At 56.9% G+C, this 26,107-nt stretch overlaps 1 protein-coding gene across 3 annotated transcripts; it reads left to right on the top strand.

Moving 5' to 3' along the window:
• Positions 1-1,281: 1,281 nt before the first annotated feature.
• Positions 1,282-25,912, top strand: RBPMS2 (RNA binding protein, mRNA processing factor 2). Of its 3 annotated transcripts, none has more exons than XM_030955389.1 (8): positions 1,282-1,576; positions 13,048-13,125; positions 13,748-13,786; positions 14,276-14,338; positions 15,157-15,307; positions 15,899-16,047; positions 24,395-24,464; positions 24,742-25,912. In XM_030955389.1, the coding sequence occupies exons 1-7, from the start codon at positions 1,517-1,519 to the stop codon at positions 24,455-24,457; spliced, it is 603 nt and encodes a 200-aa protein (XP_030811249.1). In that variant the 5' UTR covers positions 1,282-1,516; the 3' UTR covers positions 24,458-24,464; positions 24,742-25,912. The 3 variants fall into 3 exon arrangements, with proteins under 3 accessions (XP_030811249.1, XP_030811248.1, XP_030811250.1); XM_030955388.1 differs by having other exon boundaries at positions 24,699-25,912; XM_030955390.1 differs by lacking the exons at positions 24,395-24,464; positions 24,742-25,912 and adding an exon at positions 18,682-18,718.
• The last annotated feature ends 195 nt before the right edge of the window (positions 25,913-26,107 follow it).

Here is a 26,107-nt window from a genome sequence, read left to right as displayed (position 1 = left end):
TGAGCAAAACCACATATCCCTGAGCTCCTGATGCAATGACACTGTCACTCAGAGCCAGGTGTGGACTCAGTTTGGCTTTGAAGTGACATTCAGTGCCATGGGGACAGCACAGGTGTCTCCAGCCAGGCCAATGGAAGACAGGGAACACACTTGGCTTTTGTAATGCAGGGGGGCTGTGGGACCCCCAGGGCAGGACAGGGATGATGTTTCCCCTCTTTCACCTGGTCTCAGTGCTGGGAAAGCAGCATGGGCTGGGCACAAGAAATGCTGGTTAAGATAACAGGGCTCAGATCCCTGGACATCTCTCACTTGGCAGGTTGACCCAAGCTCTTGGGGTTTTACACTTATACCTCACACAGGACCAAGCTGGGGGCTGCAGTATGGAGGAATGTTTATGCATTCCGTTTTCTGCTCATGTTATCCAACATGAGCTGTGCTTTAGGGTGTGGCCAATTGGGCACCTATGTGGGCAGGGAGAGAGGAAAGAAGATGGAGAATGAGGGTGGTGAGCCCCTGGCTCAGAAAAGCTGTGGCTGCCCCATCCCTGGAAATGTCCAAGGCCAGGCTGGATGGGACTTGGAGCAACCATGGCAGGGGGGTGGAATGAGATGAAATTTAAGGTCCCTTCCCACCCCCACCACACACAGATTCCATGATTCTGTGCCTCAACCCTGCTCCTCCTCCCAGGCCCAAGAACAGGGCTTTGCACACATCGATGTTCGTGAGGATGGTTGTGGGGCTGCCCAGGCAGGAGGAACCAGGCTGCTGTCCCCAGGGGCCCGGGGATGCTGTCGGGGCAGATTCGGGGCTGCTCTCCTGAGGCTCAGAGCCGCTGTCCCGGAGTTGCAGGATGCCCGTGCTGAGCTCCCAGGGCTGCTGTTCTTGGGGCTCGGGGCTCTCATCGGGGGTCACAAAGGTGCCGTCCGGGGGCTCTCGGACCCCGGCGGGGCTGAGCCACATCTCCCCGCCCCGGGGATGCGCGGAGAGAACGGCATAGCCCCGCCGCGAGATCAGAGCCCGGCGGGCCCTTTAAGAAAGTCGAAACCCGAAAGTTCATCAAAGTTGACAAAGTTTTTCGTGGAAAGGAGGGGAAAAAAATAATTAAAATAACTCGAGCCCAACAAGAAAAAAAAACCTCCCCGCGGTCCCGGGAGGCCGGGCCGGGCCGGGATTGGCGGCGGCGGCGGCCGGGGGCGGCCCCGGGCGGGGCAGGCGGGCGGGTCCCGGCCCCGCTGCTCGGTGCGCGGTGGCGGCACCGGGAGCGGCGGCTCGGGCTGGGGCTGGGGCGCGTCGGCCCCGCAGCTGCGGCTCGTTGCGCTCCGCTCGGCCCCGCTCCGCCCGGCCCGGCCCTTAACAGCGGCGCCGTCCCGGGCCGCCGTATGTGAGCCGGGAGGGCAGCGCCGCACCGCCCCGCACCGCCCCGCACCGCCCCCGCCACCAGCACCGCACCGGCACCCGGCTCGGCCCCGCGGAGCTCCGGAGCAGCCGGCACCACCCCCCGCCCCGGCACCCCACCATGAGCAACCTCAACAAGGACACCGAGCACACCAACGGCGGCGGCACCGTCGAGGAGGAGGTGGGCGCCGGGGAACTGCGAGCGGCGGCGCTGGGACACCGGAGTGGCCGGGGGTCGGGAACGGGGCTGGGGCTGGGGCGGGACCAGGGACGGGGCGGCGGGGATGGAACCCCGGGGTGTCGGGGGACGGCGGGTGGAGCGCAGCGTCGTCGGGGAACCGCGGCTGGGGTCCTGGGGATGGAGCAGGGCGGTATCGGGGACCGCGGAGGCGGCGTCGGGGAAGCAGCGAAGGAGCGCAGCGCCTCTTTTGGGGAATAGAGGACCCGGTGTCGGGGCTGGAGCCCCGGGTCGTCGAGGAACCGGAGCCCAGATGCCGGGGCTGCTGCGGGCTGGGAAGATGGGGCTAGGCTGTGTGTCAGCCAGAGTACAGAGGTGTTGGCGAGCTGGTACTGGAGTCCCCGGGCCGCCCCGAGAAGGGGCTGGGGCCGGGCAGGGCGAGTCCCGTGCTCAGCCCGGTGTCCCTGCAGCTCTGTGGAGCAGAGGGCTGGCAGGTCCCTGCTCCATCCAGCGCAGCCGGTGCCCGTGGGCATGGTGTCCTGTTGCCACGTCCCTGTAGCTGGAGGGCTCCTAGATCCAGCACCGTGTGGGCTGCAAGGGAGACACTTGGACAATAGTGGAGGAGCCCCTGCCCTGCTCTGTGTGTGCTGGCAGCCTGGCTGGGGCTGGAGGACTGAACTGACCTGCCGGCAGCCCCTTCCCCCAGATACCACTGCAAGCCAGAGCCTGGATGCTGCTGGATTCAGGGCTGGGAAGGCTAGTAAGGGTCAGTTGTCTGTAGCCACATGCCAGAGCTTGCAGCCCTCCATGTTTGCGCTTTGGCTGTTGGAGCCATTGGCTGATGCCATCACTGCACCCCTAGAGCAGGTATTGCCACAGTGGGTTACTAGCTGCCCTCCATCTTGGAGAGGGCTCTGGAAAATGCCTGGCCTTGGAAACGTTTTGCTGCAGTCCTCGGCGCCTGGCCCTCAGCACCGGGGAGGTGCTCAGTCCCCTCCCCTCGCTGTCCTCCGTGCGCTCTCTCCGCCGCAACATGGCGCCTGGCTTGCTCCACCACCCACCGGGCAGCACGGCCTGCTGTGCCAGCTGACATGGGGCCATGGCGTCCCCTGGGCTTCAGCCCCGGCCAGGGGGACCCGAGTAATGGCCTGGAATGGATTGGCAGGTGGTGGCTGGAGCGATGCTGTCCGCAGCGTGGAGCAGGGCACGGGTGATGCGCTGATGCAATGGGATGTGGATGCTGCAAGCGGCGTGTCCCAGCGTCATCGGGTGGCACTGGTGTGGGTGGGCTGAGAGCCTGAGCCCCTGGGGCCCTGTGCCACACCTGGGGCCCTGTGCCGCTCCTGGTGGAGGGAGGTTTGGTACCTGGGGGTTTCACAGCGCTCAGAAGATTCTATGTGGTTCCTCAGTCCAATTACTCACTGGCCTGCAAAGGTCCCTGAGGTTGGTGCCACTTGGTGCATCTCATCCCAGTGGTGTTGCTCCAGCAGGGCTGGTGCCCACAGGTGGTGGTTGGGTGAGCTCCTGGTGCTGGGCAAGAGCCAGTCTGTTCCCCACTGCCCAGTGGTTGTTTGGCAAAGCAGGTGCTGGAGCATTTCAGGAAATCCTCACCCTCTGGAGAGGTTGGTCCTCCCAGGAGTGGAGCTTGATGGCTGGAAAACTGAGTTAAAGATGGCATCCCTGGGGAGCGTGCAGGGGTTGGACAGAAGGGGCTGTGCTCTCCGCTGTGCAGCCCCCAGGAGCGTGTGGGGAGGGGCACGGTCTGTCTGCCCTGTTGATGGTCTGTGGCCTTGCTGGGTGTGTCTGTCACCCTGCACCCAGGGCTGCAGCAAAAGACCTGGCACCTGGGTTAGGCTGGGGCTGGTGGGGGGTTAATGTCCCAGTCCCTGTGGGATTGCTGTTGGAAAGTCCTTTCTCCACCAGAACCCAACAGAAATAACGCTGTGGGTGGTGAGCACAGTTTGGGCTCCATGGTGGCTACCCTGAGCCTGCTCTGAATGCTTGTTTTTCCAGTACCTCCTGGCTGACCAGGAGCTGTTCCTAGCCGCAGAGGCTAGTGGAGGCATAAGGAGTGACCTTGTGTTCAGGATCCCAGCACGGTTTGGGGGCCCAAATTCTTGCCCAGAAGCTCCCCTTGATACAGAGCGATAAATACATTCGGTGCAAAGTGGAGTCCTTCAGTCCCAACATATGCAGGAGGGTGTGCTGGAATATTTTCCCACACTGCATGGATAACACTGCCAGATCCTGGCGCTGTGGACACTCCTCCACCCCCCCACCTCCTTCCCTGCCTCCCCAGGCGTTCACAGAAGGGCGCCGTGTGCCCCAGATAGAGCGGGGCGAAGCTCCCAAATTCAGCCTTTCCCTTTATCTTATCTGTGAGCCCCTGGATCTCGCAGCCGCTTCCTGGCTGGTGACATGCGGAGGACAAGAATGCCTCTCGCTCCTCTCGAGGTCGTTAACGGGAATGTTAAACAAACAGGGCCTAATGTCAGTCCCTGCTGTTCCTCACCAGACACCTCCCCAAACGCGATCCCTCCCCACTTGCTGCTATCTTCTGTTTAATTTTCCAGGCAGCCACCAATCTGCGTGGCTGCATCTCTCCTGGCAGTCCAGTGTGGGACAGGCAGCTGCCTAGGTGCTGCACTCCCACCCCTGGGGCAGGCAGAGCTTTTCCCAGCAGCGGGAGGAGCTCTCCTGCTTCCCGTGGACACTGGGTGTTGTGTCCATGGCTGCACAGCAATAAAACCCTGCGTGTTCACCCTGCTCTCCGGAGTGCCTGGTGCAGACATGTTGGTTCTACTCTAGAAATCAGTTCTTGCTCTCCTGGGAAGTCACCGGGAAGTTGTAGGTCTACCACGAGCAGGAGGGATCTGGAGCTGGCTGCACAGATGCTCAGACTGGCAGTTGAAGTCTGTGGCTATCCTGTGAGTCCTCCTGGCTGGTCTGAAGGGCCTGTTGGCACCTCCATGGCTGGTGGCTGCTGCTCTTGAGGTAGAGCTTGGGGATCCCAGACTGCTGAAGGTGGGAAGGGTTAAATGTGAAGTGTGCTGGGAGAGCCCAGGTGAGGACCTGGCTACGCTCTGCCAGAGAGGGTCATCTTAGGAAGGAATAATTCCATGTGGTAGGGTGAGGTCCTGGCACAGGCTGCCCAGAGCAGCTGTGGCTGCCCCATCCCTGGAAGTGTTCAAGGCCAGGCTGGATGGGACTTGCAGCCACCTGGTCTAGTGGAAGGTGTCCCTGCCCATGCATAGGGTGGAATGAGATGATCTTTAAGGTCCCTTTTAAACCAAATAATAATGTAATTCTGTGATCTTCCCTGTTGGTCCATGAAAGGCTGTGGGTTAGAAAACTCTGTGCTGGAGAGACAGAGGCTCTTGGCTTGCAGACAACCTCCTCAGTAGCAAATCCTACATCCCTTTTTCCTTAGCTGCTGCACTCCAGGGCTGCTGGAACTGCCTGGGAATGCTGCTGGTGAGTGGGCTGTGTTATGTGCTGGATGTCTGTAGCACTTCATGGACTGGTGCCAGGCATCTCTTGACTTCTGTAATCTCTGCTTGAGTGGACCTAGATACCTCGTGCATGTGTGGATTCCAGCTCTGCAGCTGCAAACAAATAAGGTTAGTGTGAGTTCTGGAGTCAAATGTCTCCTCTGATGCTGCTCTTCACTGTGAGGAACATGAAGCTGTAGTAGTTACAGTCACCGCTCACTAATCCTCTTGCACTTGGCCTGGCTGAAGCAGGACGGTGCCTCAGAGCTGTTTTCATGCATCCTAAAAGCCCCCTAAGTGTTAGATGCAGCTTTCTGTCAGTGACAGATAGTTGGCTGAGCAGACACCCTGGAGTCACCATGCACACAGGGGTTCTGGGAACTGATGTGTTCCCAGACATCTCTTGGTCTTGGGTTGAGCACTGAGTTGCTCTGACAGGAGGAGGGATGTGGGAATCTGCCCATTATCTCCTTGTGTCCTGTGAATACCCTCTGAAGGAGCTTCCTTCTCCTTTCTCACTCTTTCAAATCTAAATTTCTTAGATGTGAGTTGAAGCGTCGACATCCCAACTCAGCTGGTCCCCATGATGGGGCAACTTCTTTTTCCTGTCACCTGGGCTATTAAATGAGACCCAGCTTCAGAATGAGTCTTCCTGAGGAGCTGCTGAGCAGGACTTTCCCTCCATAGCATCAGAATTAATGGATTTTTGGCGGTGCCCGTGGAAGTTAGGAAAGGCCAAACTCAATGGTTCCCTTTCTAGGTCTCTGCTTTGCCCTCACCAAAGTAGGAAGGATGCCCTTTGAGATGTCTGGGAGGTAGCTAAGAGTAGTTTAGGCTTTGTTGTCCTTCCTCATAGCTCTGCTTGAGGATCTGGCACTGTAGGAATTCAAGACTCTTGCTGGAACTAATGTGGAAGGTTGTGGAGTGAAAGTCCTGGAGGCTTTGCTGGTCTTGGCCGTGCCAAGTCCTGGAGACTTTGCTGCTTGGGTCACAGAGCAGCACTGCTGCCTGTTGTGGAGTTCTACCTGAAATAAAAGCTTCAGCTTGAAGCTTCACAGTAGCATGACTGTAGAAGAGATGTGGTTAGACCTTGCTACAAGACTCAGCATCTTCCTGCACCTTGTGGGGTAGTGGAAACCCCCCTGTGTCCCTGGCCCTGTGCAGGGACCTGATGAGGGTCAGGGCAGTGGGGCACAGCTCCAGCACTGGAGCTGCTGGACCTGGCCCATCCTGAGTGTGATCCTGAGCCAGGCAGCACATCTGACAAGGAGGGAGTAGTGGCACCTGGTGACCCTTGGCATGGCAGAAGTGGGTGCCACAGGCTTGGTAAGGGTGCTCTGGGTCCTGGTGTGCTGGGGTGGCTGGAAACATCAGGGCCCAGTGGGCGGCCTTACCCTTGTGGAGGTTCTCCAGCCCTGCTGCACAGTGCAGGAGAAGCTGTGGAAATGTTTGGGGTGGTGCCTGCCCAGGAGTGCAGCAGGTGGTGTCAGGTTCTTGCATTGCTGTGAGGTCAGTCATGGGGTGTGTCCGTGTGTCAAAAGCTGTTGGCCTGGGGGTGTGTGTCCTTCCCATCGACTTCCAAGGACAGGAGTTCGGTCTCCCTCAATGTGTAGCTGCCCTGGGTCACCTGGAGCAATGGCCTGAAGTGCAACATGGGCCATGGATTGGGAGAGAGCAGCCAGAGGGCGTGTTGTGGGTTCAGTTGGCACTTTTGGTCCATATTTTGGTAGCACAGCCCTTCCCTGCTGTCTAGGGGTGCTGTCTTGCTAAGAGCTGGGCTGATGCAGTGTTGGCTTAGTCCTGTGGGTGCTTGTCATCCTCCTGGTGTCCCCAAAGGTCTCTCAGTGTTGGGGTGACACTCCAATAACTGCTGTCCAGAGTGAAGAGCTGCTGTGAGCTTCCAGCTCTCCATCCCCTGGGTTTTATGGAGCACTCGTTTGTGGGGCTGTGGAGGTTCCTGACATGCTGCATGGGGCTGGGGCATGGCCGCTGGTGTGCTGCCCCAAATTGGGTTGATTTGAGGAGAGATTCCTCTGGATGTGTCCTGGGAGGCACAGGACTGAGGAGTGCCCAGGAATCATCGTGTGGTGGGGTGAGGCAGATACAGATGTACTCAATGAAGGATCTGAGGTGAGAATGTTTCTGGTGAGGGTCCTGCTTGCAGACCCATGTCTCCTGCCAGTCTCTGCTCTGGAGAGGAGCCCATTTCACCACTGTCTCCTGCCTGGACAGCAGGTGCCTGGGTGTGGGCAGGAAAAGCTGCTCCATAGCAGGTAAAGTCCATGGCTCCAGCTGATGGTGACAGGTGTCTGCAGGTCCCCAACCCCAGAGAGTGGCAGGTGAGGGTGTCTGGAGCCCAGGGCTCAGTGTGGTGGCTGGGTAGGGCCAGCATGGATGCGAGTGTCCTTCAGCACGTTGGCTGTGGCACCGGTGCCTGTCCCCTCTGGCCTAGTGGACCTCTTGGCAAGGTGAAAGGTGATGAAGGCAACCTGAGGGTGCTCAGCCAGCCCCTCCCTGTGCTGGGGAGCTGCCCTGGTGGACAGTAATGTCTTGGGGATTGTGGGGCTGACCTTTCCCAATGTTTCATCAGCTCTGAGCCCCTGTTGTGGCCCAAACCCATCTGGGTGCTGCTCTTTTTGTGAGAGGCTGCAGAGACAGAGGTGATGGGACTTGATAGCAGGAGCAGGCATCCAAGCCACACCAGCAGAGCTTCCTCTGCCAGGCCCAAGGTCTATTCTTGGGTGCTGCCCTGTTGTGCCTGGATTTATCAGCCCCCATGTGCTTCCTGCTCTCCCAGAGTGGGGCTGGTGCCTCTCCCTGCTTCCCCCTTGTCAGTCTCTTCCTCCTCCCCTGACCACAGGGGCGGCTGAGCCCTGCTGACATCCCCTGCCTGACGTGGGGAAGAGCAGTGCTGGGGAGAGGCTGCTCTGGCTATGAGCAGTGTGGGACACCACAGCCTTGGGGACAAAATGCTGCTCTTGGGCTGCCTTGTGGTCAGCCCTCTTCCCTCTGGGCCGGGGGACGTTGGTCCTCGTGTGCCTTTTGTGCAAAAGGCTGTGTTTGGAGGGAAATGCCTGAAGCGCTGGGGGAGGTTCAAGGCCCCGTTTTCCCTCTGGGATGGGTGAGCATCTTTCCAGTGCCTGCGAGGCTCTGGGCTTCCGGGCTGGAGCGGCTCCCGATCCTTTACAGGGCTCGGTGCGATGCGGGCTCCGCTGGGGCTGCAAGGGCAGCAGTCCCGGCTCTTGCCACCTCTTCTGACTGGTGGAGGGGAAACTGAGGCATGGAGCAGTGCAGTAGCCATTGCAAGCCCCTTCTCTCGGGATTCCTGCCCCGTGCAGTGGAGGCTGCCCTGCTTGCTGTCCCTCGCACACACCGCACATCCCTCTCGCCCGGTTTTCTCCTCCCTTGCTGTTCCTGGGACTTTGTGCTTGCAATGGCAGGGCTCTGCATCCCCACGGCCCGTGTGTGAGACACCGAGGGGAGGATCCCGTCCCATTTCCAGCCCCGCCGGTGGAGTCCGTGTGTTCCCCTCCCCGCAGCGCTGTTGTGCAAGCTCGCAGCCCCGTTCCGCTCCGTGCCTTATAAGTCCCGGCTCCGGGGGCAGCGCAGCCTCGCCGCATTCCAGCGCTCTCGCGTCAAGTGGCCCTGGCTGCATCGCAGCGACCAGCACGGGGCTCTGCGTCCCCTCTGGCCTCGCTGGTGACCCCGACAGCAGGCAGGCACCCCACTGGGAAAAGCTGTGCTCCATATCCCTGTGCTCCATATCCCTGAGCTCCTGGCACCCCAGCGAGGGAAGTGCCTTTGGGATGCTGTGCCAGAGCTTGTCCCTGTCCTCAGCGGGGTGGCGTGGGGCTGGTGGCATAGGAAGAAGGCTCAGGGGACATATTGGTGTGGACTAGTGGGAAATGGCTCGTTTCTAGGAAAAACTGGTGTGAGACTGGAGTGGCTTCCTGGAGAGGGGGAATGCCCAATGGCACAATGTGGGGGAGGCATTAGAGCACGTTCCTGCTGTGCTCAGGTGTCTTTGAGCCACTGCTGGTAAAGGCTTGTGTGCTGCAGGTGCTGGAAGTACGGATCCAGATCCAGGCCAGTTCTGGGGGGCTGGAGTAGCCCAAGCTGTGCTGTGGGTGGTGTAGATAAAGGGCTGATCTCTCCAGAGGGGAGGGTTGGCCTTGCTGGCTCCAGGAGGGGGATTTGGAGCAGTGTTCTAACAAAAAACCCCAATCACTGCACCCTCAGGGTACCTGTGCCCTTGCATCAGACACTTGTGACGTGACTCGACCCATTCTGGGCTGCAGGGCAGCTCAGAACTCTCTTTTGAGAGCTCTTACTCCACAGCAGCTGTGGCCAGGAGCTGTGGGAGCTGTGCTGCTCTCCTGGCAGTGCTGGGGCTGTGGTAGGACAAGGCAGGTGCTGCTGCTTGGCTCCTTTACAGCCTTGGTGTGAAGCTCCTGGCTGTGCTGGCCCAAGGTGGGTGTCCCTTTGGGGAGATGCAGCTGTGCAAGGACTGACACTGAGAACTCCAGGGCTGAATGGTTTGTCCTGTCCCTCCTCCCCCTGCGTGGGAAGCTGTGCTGGGATCCTCCCTCTCTGAGATGGCCTAGATGGTCTTGTCCCTTCTGGCATGAATCCTGTTTTCCATGGCCCTCCTCCCTCTCTATCAGGTGTTTGGACTGGGGACATCCCCAGAGGGGCAGGGATGGGGAAGGGAGGATGTTTTCTGCAGGGCCTGCAGCAGTGTGACCCTCCTGGGCTGTCCCAGGTGAGAGCTGTTCCCTGTCCTGCTTCCCCCATGCCCATGTGCCCAGTTCAGATCCCTGGGGGGGATGTGACTGCTCTCACCTGGCATCAGAGCCTAAGGATGAGCAGAAGAACATGGTATTCCTGGAGATCTGCTCCTGCTGGATGCCTGCACATGTAGTTTGGCCCAGGTAGTTTCTGATCCAGCCCCGGATGGAAATTTTTGATGGTGTTTTTGTTTGGTTTGGTGGTTTTTGTCCTGTGCCTTTTCCAGATGCGCTGTGGGGAGGCTGGATTTGGTGTTGGGTGGCAGGGACTTGAAGTAGGGCATGTTTTAGCAGAAGTTATCCTGTTGTGGCACGTTGAGTGTGAGGGCTGAATGCCTGGATTTGTCAGCCCTGGGTGATATTCCTGGGCTCTCAAAGCCTGCAGCACTTGGGCTGACTGGGGAGTCCCACTTTGGTTAATGCACTGGAAGATGCTTGTCCAGACCCCCTTGCCCTCATCTACAGCTTCCTCTCTTTTGGGAGCAGGGGAGAGGCCGGACCAGGTTGCCCACAGTGAGGCTCAGGCTGGTGAGCTGCCTCCTGCTTTTCTCCTGTGGGGTCACCTAAATCTCCTTTGCTTTATTCCTGGTGTTAGAAATGAGCTCCCTCTGGCTTTGCTCACTCTGTCCCTTGAAAATATTGCTCAGGTCTCTGACCAGCCTCACCCTCCCTTAATTAACTTGGTCTCCCTCTTTCCTTACCCTTCTGTAGATCACTTATGGATGTGCTGAACTGCAGAGATAAAACCAACTGCTTGGTCTTGCTGCTTCCAACAAGGCATTCTGAGCAGGGCCTTCCTTGGTTTGTCTTGAGCCCCTCTTTGGAGAGGTTGGCTGGTGGCATTTGGAATTGCCCAGGCTTTGGAGCAATGGTAGCCCTTGCTGGGTGCTGTGGCTTGGCTTTCTGATGCCTTTTCAGTGCTGTGGATGGTGACAAACAGGACTTGGAGGCCAAAGGGAAACTTCTGATCAGCTAGAGGCGATTTCTTGCTCCTGTCCTTGGCAGCAACTTATGGGGCTGGCACTGGGAGCCTGTTCCCTCTGACAAAGAGCTTTCCTGGGCTGTGCTCAGGCTGATGTGAGGGCTCCAGCTCTGGCTCCCCCTTCCCTGAGCCACCAGGCATCTTCCATCGTGTCACGCCTGTCGCAAGGAGTTACCAAGCGACGCGTCACGGGGCCACTTAGAGACCCAACAGGGATGTGGATTTCTGTCTGCTCGCAAGGAAAAATCCATTCTGGGGGCTGAGCGCACTTGGATCCTGAAATATTGAAAAGGGACAATGCTTTCACATGGCCGAGGCACATGTGTGCCACCACACTCTGCAGTCCTCCCCTGCCAGAGATGGCTGTGGGTCTGTTGGGAGCGCTCTGTGGAGCTCATGCTGAAGTGCAGGCACTGAGGTCTTTGAGGCAGGCAGCAAGCCAGGAAAACCAGTGGCATTGTCCCCTCTGTCCAGGCATGGGGTGGCCTTGGAGTGGTGCCTTAAAGCACCAGATGTGGGGTGGGATGGTTGGGGAGCCTGTCAGACTGAGCCTGGGCTTGGGAAGCGTTCCTGAATGCTCCACATGGCATCCTGCTTCCCAAGACAGGGCAGAGCAAGAGTGTGTGCTAGAGGCATCCATATTGAAGGGTGAGGGGATGGGAAGGGTGCTCTGGTTCTGCTCCTGGGCTGTGCTGGGCCAGAGAAGGCTCCTCACACTGCTCTAATGGGGGACAGTGGCAGCCCTTTGTCTCAGCTTGCACAGGAGAGCAGGGGCACACCAAGCCTTTCACAATCACTGTTCATCCTGAGGGGCTTTACCCTGGGAATGGCATTTTTCTGCCTTGCCAGGACTGTCCTGGGCACAGGAGCTCAAGGAGGTGAGTTCTCATTTGTAAGTAAGAGAAACTTCCCTGTGTGCTGGAGTCTCTATCTGGCTGCCCCCAAAGAATTACAGAGGCAGGGGCTCCTGTGTTTCCAGGTCTGCCTCCAGCCCAGGAGCAGGGCAAGCACATGCTTGGTAAAAGTGGTTTTGGATACAGCCCACTCTGCCTGGAGAAGGGGAAATGGCTGAGCAAAACAAAACAGGGAGCAGAGCCCTTCTGCCCTGCAAACGTAATGGGGTCGCTCTGTGCTGGAAGCAGGCCAGGAGATGAGCTCTGGCCTGGGGCTCCTGCTCCTTGTTCATAATGACCGGTGTCTTTGTGACTTTGGTTGTTCATAACGTCCCTCTCCAGCTCTGTGCTGATTGACAAAAAGCCTCTGCAGCTTCATCGTGCTGTTTCCTATGGGAATAGTGCCAGCCAGTGTGCAGGGGGAAGGTCTCATGGTGAGTCTGACTGCTGAGCAGAGTTCTCCCAGGCCGTGAGCCTCCTGCTCTTTCTCTTCCTGGTTATTCAAGTGAACTATTATCTATAACTTTAATGGATTATCTATTGAAATCCTCCCCTGGCATTTTTTGCTTTGACATGAATGTGTTTGGACTTGGTCCATGACTTGAACAGCCTGGGAAGAGCAGATGCCTACAGGGGTTTGGCCCAGCACAGCTGCTCTTGGCTGGGCACAGTAGAGTAACTGCTCTGAGAATGGGTGTGGGAGCAACTCCTGAAGGGTCTGAGGTGTGCTGGGGAAGGAGCTGGGATGGACCCAAAATCTTCCTGAAGTGATGTTCTGGGACTGCTACAGAAGTCAAAAGGGGCAGTGAGGTGTTTCTCAAAATTGAGGGCTGTCTTTGAATTGGTGATGCAATTAAACTGCCAGGGTAGATTGAGGAGAGGAGGTCCAGTATGTGATCTGTAGAAAGGTCTGGAGAGAACTGGGATTTGTACTGGTCCTTTGGACCTTTGGGATGTGTCAAACTTGGTTCTTGTGGCAATGTGTGGTCTTTGCCAGTTTAGCCATCAAGGCCCTGTCAGGCTGTGGGGCTGGTGTCCTTGCCTTCACCAACCCTGGCCATGGTGCCAGGGACTGGATTTTTGTAAAGGCATCAATCCTTTGAGGTGGAGGTCAAAGGGCTAGCTGTGTTTTATCCCGGACAGCACTCCCTCATGCAGGGAAGGGTTAGTAGACCTTCGATGCAAGGTGTCCTGTTCTTAGTGCATTTCTGAGCTGGCTCTGTGCTCCTGCTTGGGCAGCAACCATCTCCTGTCAGTACAGCTGCTGCTTGGCACCAAACATCACCAAACATCTCAGTAGAGCTGCTTGGCCTCTCCCCAGGTACGGACGCTGTTTGTCAGTGGCCTTCCTGTGGATATCAAACCCAGAGAGCTCTACCTTCTCTTCCGACCATTCAAGGTAAGGAGTCTTCACATCTGGTTTTTGGAGGGAAAGATGCTGGTTTGTGGGTGACCTGGCACCAAAGCTCTGTCAGGGGAAGTAGGGATGGCATGGGATCCATGACTTGTGCTCAACTGGGAACCTCCAGCTGGAGCCTGCCATTGGAATCGTGCTGTTTCTAAGCTTGATGAAACCTTCTTGGTCAGCCCTGCTGCTCAGCTGGACCAGCCCCTCCTTGAGGATGTGTCCTCATCCCCCAGACTCTCCATCCTCCTCCAATAACCACCCAGGCTGTCTCAGGGCACGTGGGCTTCCCTTCTCTGCACTCCTCTGGCACAGGGAGGGTGCTCTGCTTTCTCTAGGCACTAGCCAGGACAGGGTGCTCCTCTTTGTAGCTGGATGAAGATCTAGAAAATTGAGTTCTTCCCCAAAGGGCCAGGATGGAAGAACTAAAATCCCTGCTCTGCCCCCAGTCTTCTCTACTGGTGGGAAAGAAGTGTTACTGTCCCTGTTTGTATTGTGGCCCCTGCCCTGTGGAGGGCTTGGTGCTGCAGGCACTCCTGGAGCTGTCGTGTTGTGTCTTGGGTGTAGCATGGCCTCCTCAGGAGCCTGACACTGACTTGTTTCTTCTCTCCTGCAGGGTTATGAGGGGTCACTGATCAAGCTGACTTCAAAGCAGGTACCTCCCTCCAGCCTGGGTATTTTTGGCTTTTGCTGTCAAACTGGACATGCCAGGAGGGGAGAGGGGACAGATCCCATTCCACTGTGTGATGCACTGTCTGGGCCAGCACCAGCCACACAGAGGGGTTCTACTGACCCAGCATGTTCTGAATGTCTCCATGTCCCCTCCTGCTGCCCTGGGTGAGCCCTGAGGCTTCAGCCCCAAACCTTGTGCTGCCATCAGCCTTCCCATGCTGATCAAGGCAGGGGTAGCCATGCTGGGGGCTTGTCAGGGTGAGTGGTGTCGCCACACGTGAGAACACCAAAACATTTGTGGTGGGAGCAGATGCAGAGCAGGAATCCTGAGCCAATGACCCAAGCTCTGCTTAAAGCTCCTGCCCAGCTTAGGATGGTCTCTTGTGCTGGCTGTCTGGGGCAGAGGGGGTGGCAAGGCAGCCTGAGGAGCTGGAAGAGCCTTTCAAACTGAAATGGGTGTTGTTTCCTTTAGCCAGTGGGTTTTGTGACCTTCGACAGCCGGGCTGGCGCTGAAGCAGCCAAGAACGCCTTGAATGTGAGTACCCAAAGTGCTGGGGGCTGCAGGGGCTGGGGCCACGTGCCTTGCTGGGCCCGGAGTGAGGGCAGACAGGGCAGGGCATCTACCAGCTGTGCCCTGGACTGTGGAAGTGAAATGGTCCTGCAGCATCCCACCAGGGAGAGCTGTTCAAGGCTGACATCAGCCTGGGCAAATGGATGCAGGCTGTCTCTGTGTAGTTTTTGCCCACTGGAAGACAGCTCTGAGGGCCTCTGAGGCTGTGGGGACCTGCTGTGAGTCAAGAAAATATCTTGAGGATGGTCAGCATGGAAAGGACTCCCAAAATGATGCCCATCCTGCAGGAGTGTTGGTGGGATCTGGTCAGCAGGACATGGTTCTGCTGTGCTGTAGACCTTGCCTTGTGCTTTGTGACACCTGCTAGTGCCTCTGCTCAGGCTGGCAGAAGGTGTAGATGGGAGCTCCCACAGAGATGGGATTATTCCATTATTCCAACTCCAGTGTAGACAATTACCCCAGCTTCAGCAGACAGACCTTTCCTGAGCCATGTTGATATCCATCCCTGCTGTAGTGGTTGGTGACCTGCACATAAGGAGCAGAACTGTGTCCCTCATGTTGGAAACAGTGGTCTAGGGTCTAATGTTAGTCAGGCCAGCTAAAAGTAAAAATAAAAGCACGTGGGAACTTGAGTGTTGCAGTGAGGTGACAAAAATCTGGGCATGTGACTGCAGAGTGGTGGCCTTGGTTCCTCAGCTGGCCTTTGCTCCATGAATAACCACAGCCTGTGCTTGGGCTGGAGCTTCCATCTCTGAGAAGGCCGTGTGCTCTCTCCTTGACAGGGCATCCGCTTCGACCCCGAGAACCCCCAGACCCTGCGGTTAGAGTTCGCTAAAGCCAACACAAAGATGGCCAAGAGCAAGCTGATGGCCACACCGAACCCCACCAACATCCACCCTGCCCTGGGTGCACATTTCATTGCACGGGACCCCTGTGAGTATGCTGGGAGAGGCTTGGGGCTCATGGCTCCAGCCTGAGAGAGGCCCAACTCTGAGAATGGAAAGGAGCCCAGACCCACCTCTGCTCTGCCTGGAATCTGCCAGGGCAGGGAGGCCAGCAGGGTATTGGAGCCACGGGACAGTAACAGGCATCTGGGCAGCACAGAACTGTTGAGACATGAAAGTTGCATTTGGTAGCTCAAGTGATACTATAAATCTGTTAAAGCATCCCTGAATGTGAAGCATAAAGGATGAGTCCTGTGCTATCACCCTCTGTGCAGCCTGGTGGGCTGAGTAGCCCTGCTGAGGCTTATGGGGTGACCTGTAATGTGGCTCTGAGCCCCCTGTCCTGCATCCTGTGCCTGCTGTGTGGACCAGCGTCCAAAGCCCACGTGGGGCTGTAATGCAACACGTTCCTGGGTTCTCCTGTGGAGGCTGGGAGGCTGGAGGAGCAGCTGTGCACACAGATTTTATACCTGATCAGGACAGCAGCGCAAAGCTTTAGCCTGGGGTGGGGAATCCGGAGCAGGCTGTCCCCAAAGCAGGACAGTCCTGGGACGCTGTCCGTTGTCTCCTCCTGCTGTAGATGACCTGACTGGAGCAGCTCTCATCCCAGCGTCCCCGGAGGCGTGGGCTCCCTACCCGCTGTACACCACGGAGCTGACCCCCGCCATCCCGCACGCCGCCTTCACCTACCCGGCAGCTGCAGCCGCGGCCGCCGCTCTGCACGCTCAGGTGAGTCGCTGCCCGGCTCCGTGCCGGGGCTGGCCCCTCCTGTGTCCCCGCCACGGGGCTCCATCCCTGCGGCCTGCCTGCGCTTGGCCGCCTCCAGCCTGCCCTCTGCACCTTGGCTCCCGTGCGGGGCAGCCCAAGGGGGGCTCCGTGCAGCCCAGAGCAGGCAGGGCTGGCTGAGGATTTCTGACCCTGCAGGGGCAGGCGGGTGGGAGGAAGTCAGGGCTCCGTTTCTGGCTGCTCCTGTTGCTCCCCATGGACAGAGAACTCCACTGAGGGACTGCTGGGAGGAAACGCTTCCTGCACGTAACATAGCTATGAAATGTCATCCCAAGTCACAGCAAAAGCAACAGAGCTAATTTGAGGGGCTCAGCCTAATGACTCACACACCCCAAAGCTGGAGGAGGGTGTCCTGCAGGAGATAAGTGACTAGAGCCTTGCCAGAGTGAGGAATTGTGATGGAGCAGGGTGTTAGCCACCCTCAGTACAGGCCAGTGAGGAGAGTCATTGCATGCATGAGCCGCTGGAGGTGCAGATGGTGGTGCAAGCAGCTGCCTGGTGTCCCAGGTTTGCCTGCTGACAGCTGAGGATGTAGGGATGCCTGTGCCGGTCTGACATGGGTGCTTTAATGTACAGAGACCACATAAACTTGAAACCATCAACATGCAAAGGGAAAGTCAAGACAGTGTAGCAGTGTCCTGATTCCAAGTTGAGATGCTTGGTTTGAAGCACTTGTCCAGGAGAAGCTGGAAGGCCTGTCCCTCCCTGCTCAGTGTGACCAGCTGTGCTCTGCCTGCTTCTGTGTCTGCTCCCGTTGTGGTGCCATGGGAGACTGGGGCAGTGGGACTGAGCACTGGGGCTTAACCTCTGCTCTCTGCCCTGCCAGGCAGGGTGTTGACTCCTACTCTTCCCTGCTTAAGTGGAGAGCAGGAGGAGCTGTGTCCTCTCACCTTGCTGTCCTGGCTGGCAGTGAGCTGTGTTGGCCCTTGGGCATCCTGTTGCTTCCTGCAAGCTTTGTGATGGTAACTGCCCAGCTTCAAGCCAAGCTTGCTTCCCAAATGCCATGTGGGGTGGATGCAGACTCCTGTCCTCTGTCCTGCCCCTCTCACACCTGCAGATCTCTCCTGCTCCTGCCCTTCTACAGGTGAGCTGTTGTTGGGCTGAAGCTCCAGGGGGGTTAGGGAGAAGTACATTGGGGTTCAAGACAGGACCAGGAAGAGCACTGGAATGTTCTTCCAAGGACCTCCAGAGCCAAGCTGCTTCTTCACTGGGAAGGTTGTGTTTGCTGGTGCTTTCCAGAAGTTGATGGTGGTGCCCACAACTACAGGGCTGTGCTGTGCTCCTCAGTGGCCCAGGAGAGAAAAGTGTCTTCCTGCCCCTTGTGTGTGTAGGGTGGTGGTCAAGCTTGAATTGTCCCTGGAAGGGAGGACCAGGAAAAATCAACCCCTCTGGCCTGCCTGAGGTGGTTGAGGGAGGTGAAACTTTTACTGCAGTTTCTTCCAGGGTGGTCACTGGTGACTGTAGAGGGACCCTGAGTGTGAGGGTTAGACACCCAAACTTTATGGTGCAAACCTGGGGAGAAAAGTCCACTTTTCTGGAGGGTATTAAGGAGGCCTCCAGCTACATCTTTTCCTTCTGGGGTCTTAGTTCCTGCCCTCCAGCTAGTGAGCTGCTGGTTTCCAAAGAGGCTGTCTGACCTCATCCCCAGACCTGAGGAGCTCCCTGTGTAGGTAGAGCTCCCTGCCCAAGGGGGTCCAGGGGTGCTGATGGGCTCTAAGCCTTAGGGAGCCAGTGCAGCCCCTCCAGGCTGTGCCTGGGCCCAGCTCTTTTCCAGAGAGGCTGCTGGGCAGTCCCAGCCGCTCCTGGCTGTGCTGAGCCAGAGCTGACCCTGCAGGGGCATGTCCTGGCACAGGATATGTTACCAATAAAATTTAGTGGGGTTAAACATTACTCCTGCTGGCAGCTCTGGGCCGGAGCCCTGTCCCTTGCAGAGCTGAGGGTGGAGCACAACAGGGAGATGACTTTTGCTCACCAACTGGGCTAAAAGCTGTGCCCTTCGTCCTGTGTGCTGAGCCCTCTGCCCTCACTGGGAGGGGCTGGCTCACTCCTGTGGTGGGCTTATGGGTTATTCCCCAGAACAGTCACAGTTCTTCCTCCTGCTGGACTGGTGTTGGCTGCAGGGCATCCACGGGGATGGCCAGAGCTGCAGCAGCTCCACAGTGGCAGCTCCTTGAGGCAGGCAAGAAGTTGGAGGACGTAGCTAAACCAAGATCTTGTCACAAGAGATTTAAACCTGAAGGGCTCATCTTCTTGCAGAGCTGAGTTCAGCAACGGGGAGAGGAGGTGGCCTGGCCTGGCCTCCTGAAGAGCTGCCCAGAGGGCTGGCAGGAGGGATGAGGGGCAGGAGGTGGTGAGAGGCTGGCCTGGCCTCGGGAACCCTTGGTAAGCCACTCCCAGCCGATGGCTGCTGCTCCTGGCACGTCCTTGCCTTGGCACTGCTCCAGGCAGGCACCAGGCTGCTGCAGCTGGGACTGTAGCCTGACCCTGCCCCGCCGGGGACTCTGCTGACTTTAAGATTGTCCCATCTGCCTTCCCTCCCTCCCACCCTCTCTCAAATCCCTCCTTTGATGTCCCTAGTGAACTCCAGCCATGATGCCAGCGCAGGCTAGCCCCGAAGCTCAGAGCTGTCCCTGGAGATGGGACGCCCTAGTGATGCCTTATTGCAGCTAGTGGAGTGGCTGTACCACAGCTCCATTCCTAGAAGTGTTAAGCATGATGGCAGCCACGTCTGGAAAGACTGGTAAGGTAACCATCTCTCCTCCAAGGTGCACTGTGGGATTTGCAAGCTTCTGCCCATCTCTGTAGCCCGTATCTCCTTGGCAACCCAGTGCATGGGCCTCACGCTACCCACCCACCAGAGCCTGGGGAATGAGATGCCAGGCCTTCTTTCTAACCCACATCTCCAACTTGGCAGCACATGACATGGCGCACACAGCATGGCACCATCTTACATCAGCTCCTCCAGCTGAGCCAGGCTCGGCCAGGCCCTGCCCGGGAGGGGAGCAGCCCGGTTGGGCTGGGGCAGAGACCACCCTGCCACTCAGCCTGAAAGAAACCTGGTTTCTCCCCAACCTTGACCCCTTTGAGGGCAACCAGAAATACACCTTGACCTCACTCCTGGCACACGGTGGGGGAGGTGAGTGACGTGGTAGTTGATAGCACACGACTAAATTTTAGTGGGCACCTTAGACAACAGCACTTGCCGGTCACTTTGTTCCAGAACCGTCTCCCGGGACAGACCCTGCCCTGATCGTGGGTCTAATCTCACTGCTTTCCTCTCTGGTAATGGAAATGGAGCCAGTTCCTACCTGGAGCTTGACTTCTCTCTTGCAAGCTGAAATCACAGGCAGGACACAGGTGGTGTGAGCTGTAATGGAGGGAATCAGCAGCCTTGGGAACGAGGGGTGTGTGGTGTAGGAGACCGGGAGCTTGGGAAGAGGGAAGGGATGGGACTGATTGGCAGGGGGATGGTTGATGTTTGACTGAAGGAAATGAGCCCTGGTTCAGTTCTCCTGCTGTGGTTCTGAGCAGAGCTTTTCCTCTCCCTGTGGAAGCGATGATAAGAAAAGAAGCCAGCAAAGATGAGGGCCCAGGTCTGCCTTTGCCCTTAGGAAACTGTGAGGTGCAAAGATGTGCAGAGTTATAATTTTCCTTCCTGGGAAGATGGGAAGAGCTTGACACAGGCGTAGAGACAATGATGCAACTTGTCTTGTTCTGCTTGGTCCTGGTAGACAGATCTGTCCATTGCTGGTAGGATGGAGTTGGGCTGCACTGTGTCTCTGAGGTGGAGCCACTGCTTTGGGGTGCCTCTAAAGCAGGCTGTGAGTGGGCAGCAGGGGATGCCAGGGCTATCCCTTCTAGAACTCTTTTGCAGAGAGCCAGCTGTGGCAGCACCCATGGGGGCAGGACTTGCTGTGGGAAGCAGGTTGGATGCAGGATTGGCTCATAAAAACACGGCCACATGGTGTTGCTGGGGACACAGCCTGGAGTCCCTGGGAGGTGTTTCCAAGGCAGTCAGGCAGGTCAAGGCCTGAGGACATAGAGATGCCAGACTTTTTGGGAGGGGGCTGCCCAAGGTTCCCTTGAAGCATCTCCTTGAGGAGATGGCAGAGGTGGGTCTCTGGTTCTGGGGCCTGTCCAAGTGAGTGGTGGGTGGAGGGAGCAGTCCTGGATCGTGGCTGTGTGGCTGTGCAAGAGCCTGGAAAGACCTTGGGACTTTCTGGTGCTGGGTTGAGGCTGATCCCATTGATGGAAGCTGAGGTTGGTCCCAACCCCCTTTCCCTTGCAGGGGAACAGCTGACAGACCCACCCTAGACTGGAGACAGGATGAATTTTCTGTCCCTAGTAACTCATTGCCTGTTGGTGCTGTCATGTAGGGACTTCCCAGGAATACTTCTCTCTGGACAAGCTCCATGCTTCCCAGAGGTGTGAAGCCTCTTGTTCAAGATGTTCATGCTTGTGGCAACTTTCTAAACTCCAGTGACAGTGGTGGCATAGCTGGCCAAGCAGCCCCCAGCCAGTTCCCTCCTAGCCAGGGAAAAGCAGGCAGGAGATGCTCTGACATCCTCCAGGCAGGAGATGCTCTGAGCAGCTGTCCTTGCCAAGTGGTGGTGAAAGGGACTGCTGGGCCATCAGAAGAGACTTGTGGCCAACAGTGGCTCTTCCTGGCTGGCTCAACACAAAAGAAAACAGCACAACTTGTTGTAAAAAGGGAAATGCTTCTTTGCTGCAGTCTCAGAGAGGGATGTGTCTCCCTGAGCCATAGGGGTGCAAGGCATTGGACTGATGGGTGGATGCACACCTGTTAAAATGTTCCTGAGAGGATGGATCAGTGCCTGCTCCTTGCCCTGCTGTGGGATGGTGTGCTGATCCTCCAGCTCTCCCTCCCCAGAGCTGCTGGGGGAGATGCACAGGCTTCATCCCACTGCATCTGGTGTTCCTGGTGCTGGGCTGAGCTGCTCTGGTCCCACATCTCATGGTGCCCCCACACCAGCCCCTGAGGGCCCCTCCAGCAGGTGCCAGGGTGCAGTGCCTGCTCTGGGGTGGGTGTGTGTCCAGCACACCCCAGTGGGTGAGGTGCTGCCTGTCCTTGCCTGCCTGGTCACATTCCATGGGCTGTGTGTGCAGATGGAGCAGGGCAGCTCTCCCTGCTCGTGGGGGCTGCCCAGGGCTCACCTGTGCTGCTGCCTGCTGAGCATCTCAGCAGCACCAGTGAGGATGTGCTCTGCACTTCAGCAGCTTGGCAGCAACATGCAGCTCTTGGATGTGTTGGTTGGATCCTACCAGCTCCCAGGAGCACAGGGGGAGTGATCCCTGGAGACCATTCCAGCTGTAGAGATAGGTCAGAGCTCTGAGATGCTGGGGCTGGCTGCAGACCAAGAGGTAACCAAGGAGGAAAGGCAGGTCCTCCAAGCCAAAGGTGCCCTGAGGAGGGACCTGTGTGTTTGGTCCTTGCTTCCCCTCTTCTGAAGGATTTGCTCTGCCTGAGGATGGTGGACAATTGGACACTTAAGTTCTGAGGGCAACTGGGGGAGACAAAGGAGGTGTTGACAAGGAGAGGGAGGCTCTGATGGGCTGTTTCTCTGCCCCATTTTTAATTTCATTGTGACTTTTAGGCAGCTGCTGGTGTTGTGCTGCAGAAAGGGAGAGGTTCCTGCCTCTGGGAGGTGGCAGGCAGAGACACACATTTTCCTCTCCAGCTGTTTCTGGGACAGATGTTGAAGGCAGCAGCATGAGGCTGCTGCACTTGGCCAGCGGTGGCTGCCTCATCCCTGTGAGCAGGAGATGTGTTGGTGGTGTGACCAGACTCCTTCCAACTGTGAGCTAATGCCTCTCCAGAAACAACAGTGTCTCTTCCAGTAAAAGCCTCTCTTGCTCTGCTTTCCTTACCCAGTGCTGAACATCTCCATCAGTTCTCAGCTTCCTCCTTGATGGATGTAGTGTTTGGAGGGGTGTGAAGAGAAAACTGCCTAGAGAGTGTCCTCTTAGCTATCTGCTTTGATCCACAGCTTCCAGTGTTTTCTGCTGGCTTTGGGAACCTCCCTCCTACCGAGTTCCTGCTTCATCCCATCAAGCCCTTAATCTTTCTGTAGGCTGGAAGGCCTGGCAGGTCATTCCCTCCCCCTGCCAGCATCAGAGCCTTGGGCTGTACCCAGGATTGTCACATCTGTATCAGCTCCTGCAGGGCTGAACCCTCCGAATGCGGGGCTGGGCTGTGGGGCCGCGGTGGCTCAGCTGGCTGGGTTTGCTGTGTGAGCACTGCAGACCTGCAGGAGGAAGGCAAGGAGGGCTGGTCCACTGCACTGATGGTTTATTAGCTATGAACTACGAGCTGATTAGCTCAGAACAGAGCTACAGTGCATGTTTTAAGAGTAAACCAGACTTCTGTTCAAAGTGGAGGTGCTGAGGCTCTGCAGGGGGGGCAGAAGGTGGCTCTGAGGCGGGATGGAGGGCAGCAGGCTGGGCTGGCTGTGCATGGCCTGGCTGTGCTGCTCCCCCAGCCCGCGTGGGACGTGGGCAGCTCTCAGGGTTAAGCTCCTCCAGCCTTGGGAAGGAAGGGGGAGTTTCCTGTTGGGCAGGAGGAAACTGCTTCCAGCTGTGGAGGGGAGGGTGTGCAGTGGGAGATGCTGGCCAGGGAGGACGGCTGCAGAGGAGATGTGGCTCAGCTGAGCGAGCACCTCCTGGTGACAGGGACAAGGAACCCTGTCCTTGCTCTAGCAGCTGCTGTGGCGGCCCTGTAAGGTGTCAGTGATGCTGCTGTCTGTGCCAAGCCTTCCTGGGTGGTGGCTGAGCACTGTGTGGTGGAAGGTGAAAGGACACTCTGGGTGGCACTTTGGTGCTGGCACCAGGTGGGACCCCTCGCTGGGGAGGAAGGGCTTGGTGACATCCATGCCCTTGATTGCCATGGCTGGACTGATTGGGGTGCTGTGCCATGGAGTGAGGTATGGGGCCAGCTGGGAGCTGATTTAGGGGCACCCACTTGCTCTGTGAAGGTGTCTGGCAAGAGCCCAGCAGATTATAGAACCATGGAATGGTTCAAGTTGGAAGGGACCTTAAACCAATCCCATTCCACCCCCATGCCATGTGCAGGAACATCTTTTGTTAGACCAGGTTGTTCAAGTCTTGTCCAGACTGGCCTTGTTCTGAGCTGATGAGAGGCTCCTGTGGGACAGAGCTTCTGCTGACTGGCAGGGCTCAGGTAGGAGCCTTCTCAAGGCCCATAGCTCGTGTGGCTGCAGTTCCTGGCACTGCAGCCCCAATGCCTGTGAGGGGAGAACTTGGCCGCTGCAGGCAGCAGTGTAGAGGCTGTGGGAGTCTGCTGCACATCCTTGGGAGAGGAGCATCTAGCCAGGCTTGTCTGGGCGAGGGGACAGCTGTGCCAGGATGAATGGGACAAGGGGAGTGGCTCACAGGGGGCTCCAGGGGGTTTTCTGCTACTTTTCTCCCCATCTTAGAACCAAGTCCATCCTTGTGCTGGTTCCCAGAGCCTGAACGTGCTGAGGCTGTGCTTCTCTCCTGGCAGCTGGGGAGGGAGGAGTGGGGGGTGGCTGCTGTACTCCAGTAGCAAGACCAAGCTCCAGGCTCCAGTTGCTGCTCCTGCTGCTGGATCTGTGCTCAGTCAAGTGGCATGGGCTTGTCTCCTGCTGCTGTCAGGCTCGGAGCTGCTGATGCAGCCCAGCTGGACACACTGGCCCTGCTGACCAGATGGGATCATCTGGATGTCCCAGGCTGTGGGCTGGGTGTTGCCAGCTCACTGTGTCTCCTAAGGGGCTGGAAAGTGTCTGTTCAGCTACTGTCCCTTGTTTGTTTGTTTGTTTGTTTGTTTGTTAGGTCCCCATCTAGCCATTTCCTTGTCAAGGAGCAGGTCTGAGAAAAAGATGTGGCAGCAAGCACCTGCCTTCAGGGCTTCCAAGGGAAGCCTCCAAGTGGTGCTGGTTTGCAGCTCTTCCAGGTTCTTCCCATGGTGTGGTTGGCCTGGAGCCACTCCTGGTAGCAGAATTGGGGCTTGGAAAACTTCATGGGCATCTGCTGTAGTGGATGAGCCACTTCTTCCCCCATACATGTCCTGTGGAGGTTGTCTGGTTTTAATGTGTGGTCTTGAGTTGCCTCCTTTGGCTGGCTGAGGGTGGAGCTATTCAAGCAGTATTTGGAGCTCACCTGTAGCCTCCTTTCCCATGCTGGAGACATCTTTGCTCCATGGACCTTGCACATGGCTTGGAGGAGCTGAAGGTTTGTGCTCTGGCTGAGGTAGTCCTGGATCATGGACCTCTGCCGTGGCTTTCTTTTCCAGATGCGCTGGTACCCTCCCTCTGAAGCTACCCAGCAAGGATGGAAGTCTCGTCAGTTTTGTTAGTTCATTAGTAAGTAATTAATTACTCTTGGAGTCAGGTCTTTGTCTTGCTCTTCTTTGGGTTCCTTGGACTCTTGGGGGGAGGCAGGATGCGAGGCTCAGCCCCACCACCCACCCAGGGATGTGGTTGGGTTTCCTGGACGGGAGCAGGGAGACCCCCAGGCCCTGGGCTGGGGTGGAGGCTGTGGGGGACCCTCAGGACACGGGTCCAGCTGGCCCTGCTCACCGTGCTCCTCTCTCACAGTGTCTCTCCTGGGCTTGTGTTCCTCCTCCCTGCCTCTCCACAGAGGGATGTGCCAGGGACGATCGCTCCCCCTCCTCTGGATTTGGTACGTGGCCAGAGGACAACGCGCCCGGCCCCGCCGCGCTGCCCCCGGGGCTGCCAGCACCCCTTTCCCTGGACTGTGACGCCATCGTGGCCCCAGCCACGGGCTGTGTGCTGCCTCCATCCCTCCATCCCTCCCTCCATCCCCAGGACCTCCTCCCTGCCTGAGCTTTGCCATCCGGCTGCACTGAAACCCAGCCGGGGCCAGGTCCTGGGCGTCCCCAGCTCCCCCTGCCCCGGGGGCAGCTCGGCTGAAGGAATCGAAAGGCAACATGGGTTTTGCATGTTTTCTGGCATGAATTAAAACACTTAACTTGTGTCTGTGTGAGTGTAAGTTTGTTTGTTCTAGCGTTTGTGTAACCGTTAGCAACAGGTCTTGGCCCAACGGATTGATCCATCAAGGTTTTCCTCTTGCTTCGGTGAAGACTTGGCTTTGAGAAATACTAACTGTCCTTGTCTCACCCCTTCTCCCACCTCCACCCTCCCCTCCCCAGGACGACCAGAAAAATTTGAAAAATGCTTTTTTTTTTTTTTTTTTTTTAAAGTATGATGCACTGGGTTTTTGTTCTCATCCATTCTGCTTGTTTTAAAGTCAGGGTTATTATATTATTTTTTTCCTTCTTCAAACTTCTATATATAGAACAGCTGTAAAATATCTAACCTTTTTTTTTTTCCCCACATTCTTCTGATTGGAGAGCATCCAGTCTTGCCAAATAATCAGCCATCCTTATGGGAATACCGAACAAAAAAAAAAAAGTACGAGTATTTTTGTACCATGTGTAATAAGGAAATATTTATGCATCATAAAGAATTTCTTGTGTGTTTGTGTGCAATTAATTATTATTATTATTATTAAAGAGAAATTGTAATCCTGTAAGATAAGTTAATGTTTAGTTAAAAGCTTGAAAAAGAAGGGTTGTCTTCTGTACCAATGATTCAGTCAGGCATAGTAAACAAGAAATTGTGCAATTTTTGTTTTAGCATCTTATTGCTTGGTATTGAAGTGCTTTAAGTATTATCTGACCATGGCTGTCTCGCTTGTATTAAAAGATTTGAGAATAAGTTGCTCTATAATTGCTGATCCTATGAGAATGTGAAACTGGATAATATATGAAATGCAACCAAAAAAAAAATATATATACCCAGAGGCTGCTGTGACTTTTTCTGTGGTCTTGGGTGTTTTCTTGTGGGAATGGTGTGGGATGCTTCAGGCCTGGCCTGGCCCCGTTTCCCAGGCTGGAAGGATGCGGGCTGCTTTGGGATGCAGCTGAGCACCAGGAGCTGCATCTTCCCTACCCCGGGGAGCAGGGCAAGCCCTGGCCTGGCCG

This window comes from Camarhynchus parvulus, chromosome 10 (genome assembly GCF_901933205.1).
Source record: "Camarhynchus parvulus chromosome 10, STF_HiC, whole genome shotgun sequence".
Lineage (NCBI taxonomy): Eukaryota > Metazoa > Chordata > Aves > Passeriformes > Thraupidae > Camarhynchus > Camarhynchus parvulus.
This window is presented reverse-complemented; position numbering and strand designations above follow the sequence as displayed.

What these genes read in the sequence shown, in the direction of transcription:
- RBPMS2 (XM_030955389.1), top strand. Translation starts at nt 1,517, where the DNA reads ATGAGCAACCTCAACAAGGACACCGAGCACACCAACGGCGGCGGCACC. An exon ending in TCAAGCTGACTTCAAAGCAG is followed by an intron (nt 13,787 to 14,275) that starts GTACCTCCCTCC and finishes TGTTTCCTTTAG; the next exon opens with CCAGTGGGTTTTGTGACCTT. An exon ending in CAGCCAAGAACGCCTTGAAT is followed by an intron (nt 14,339 to 15,156) that starts GTGAGTACCCAA and finishes TCTCCTTGACAG; the next exon opens with GGCATCCGCTTCGACCCCGA.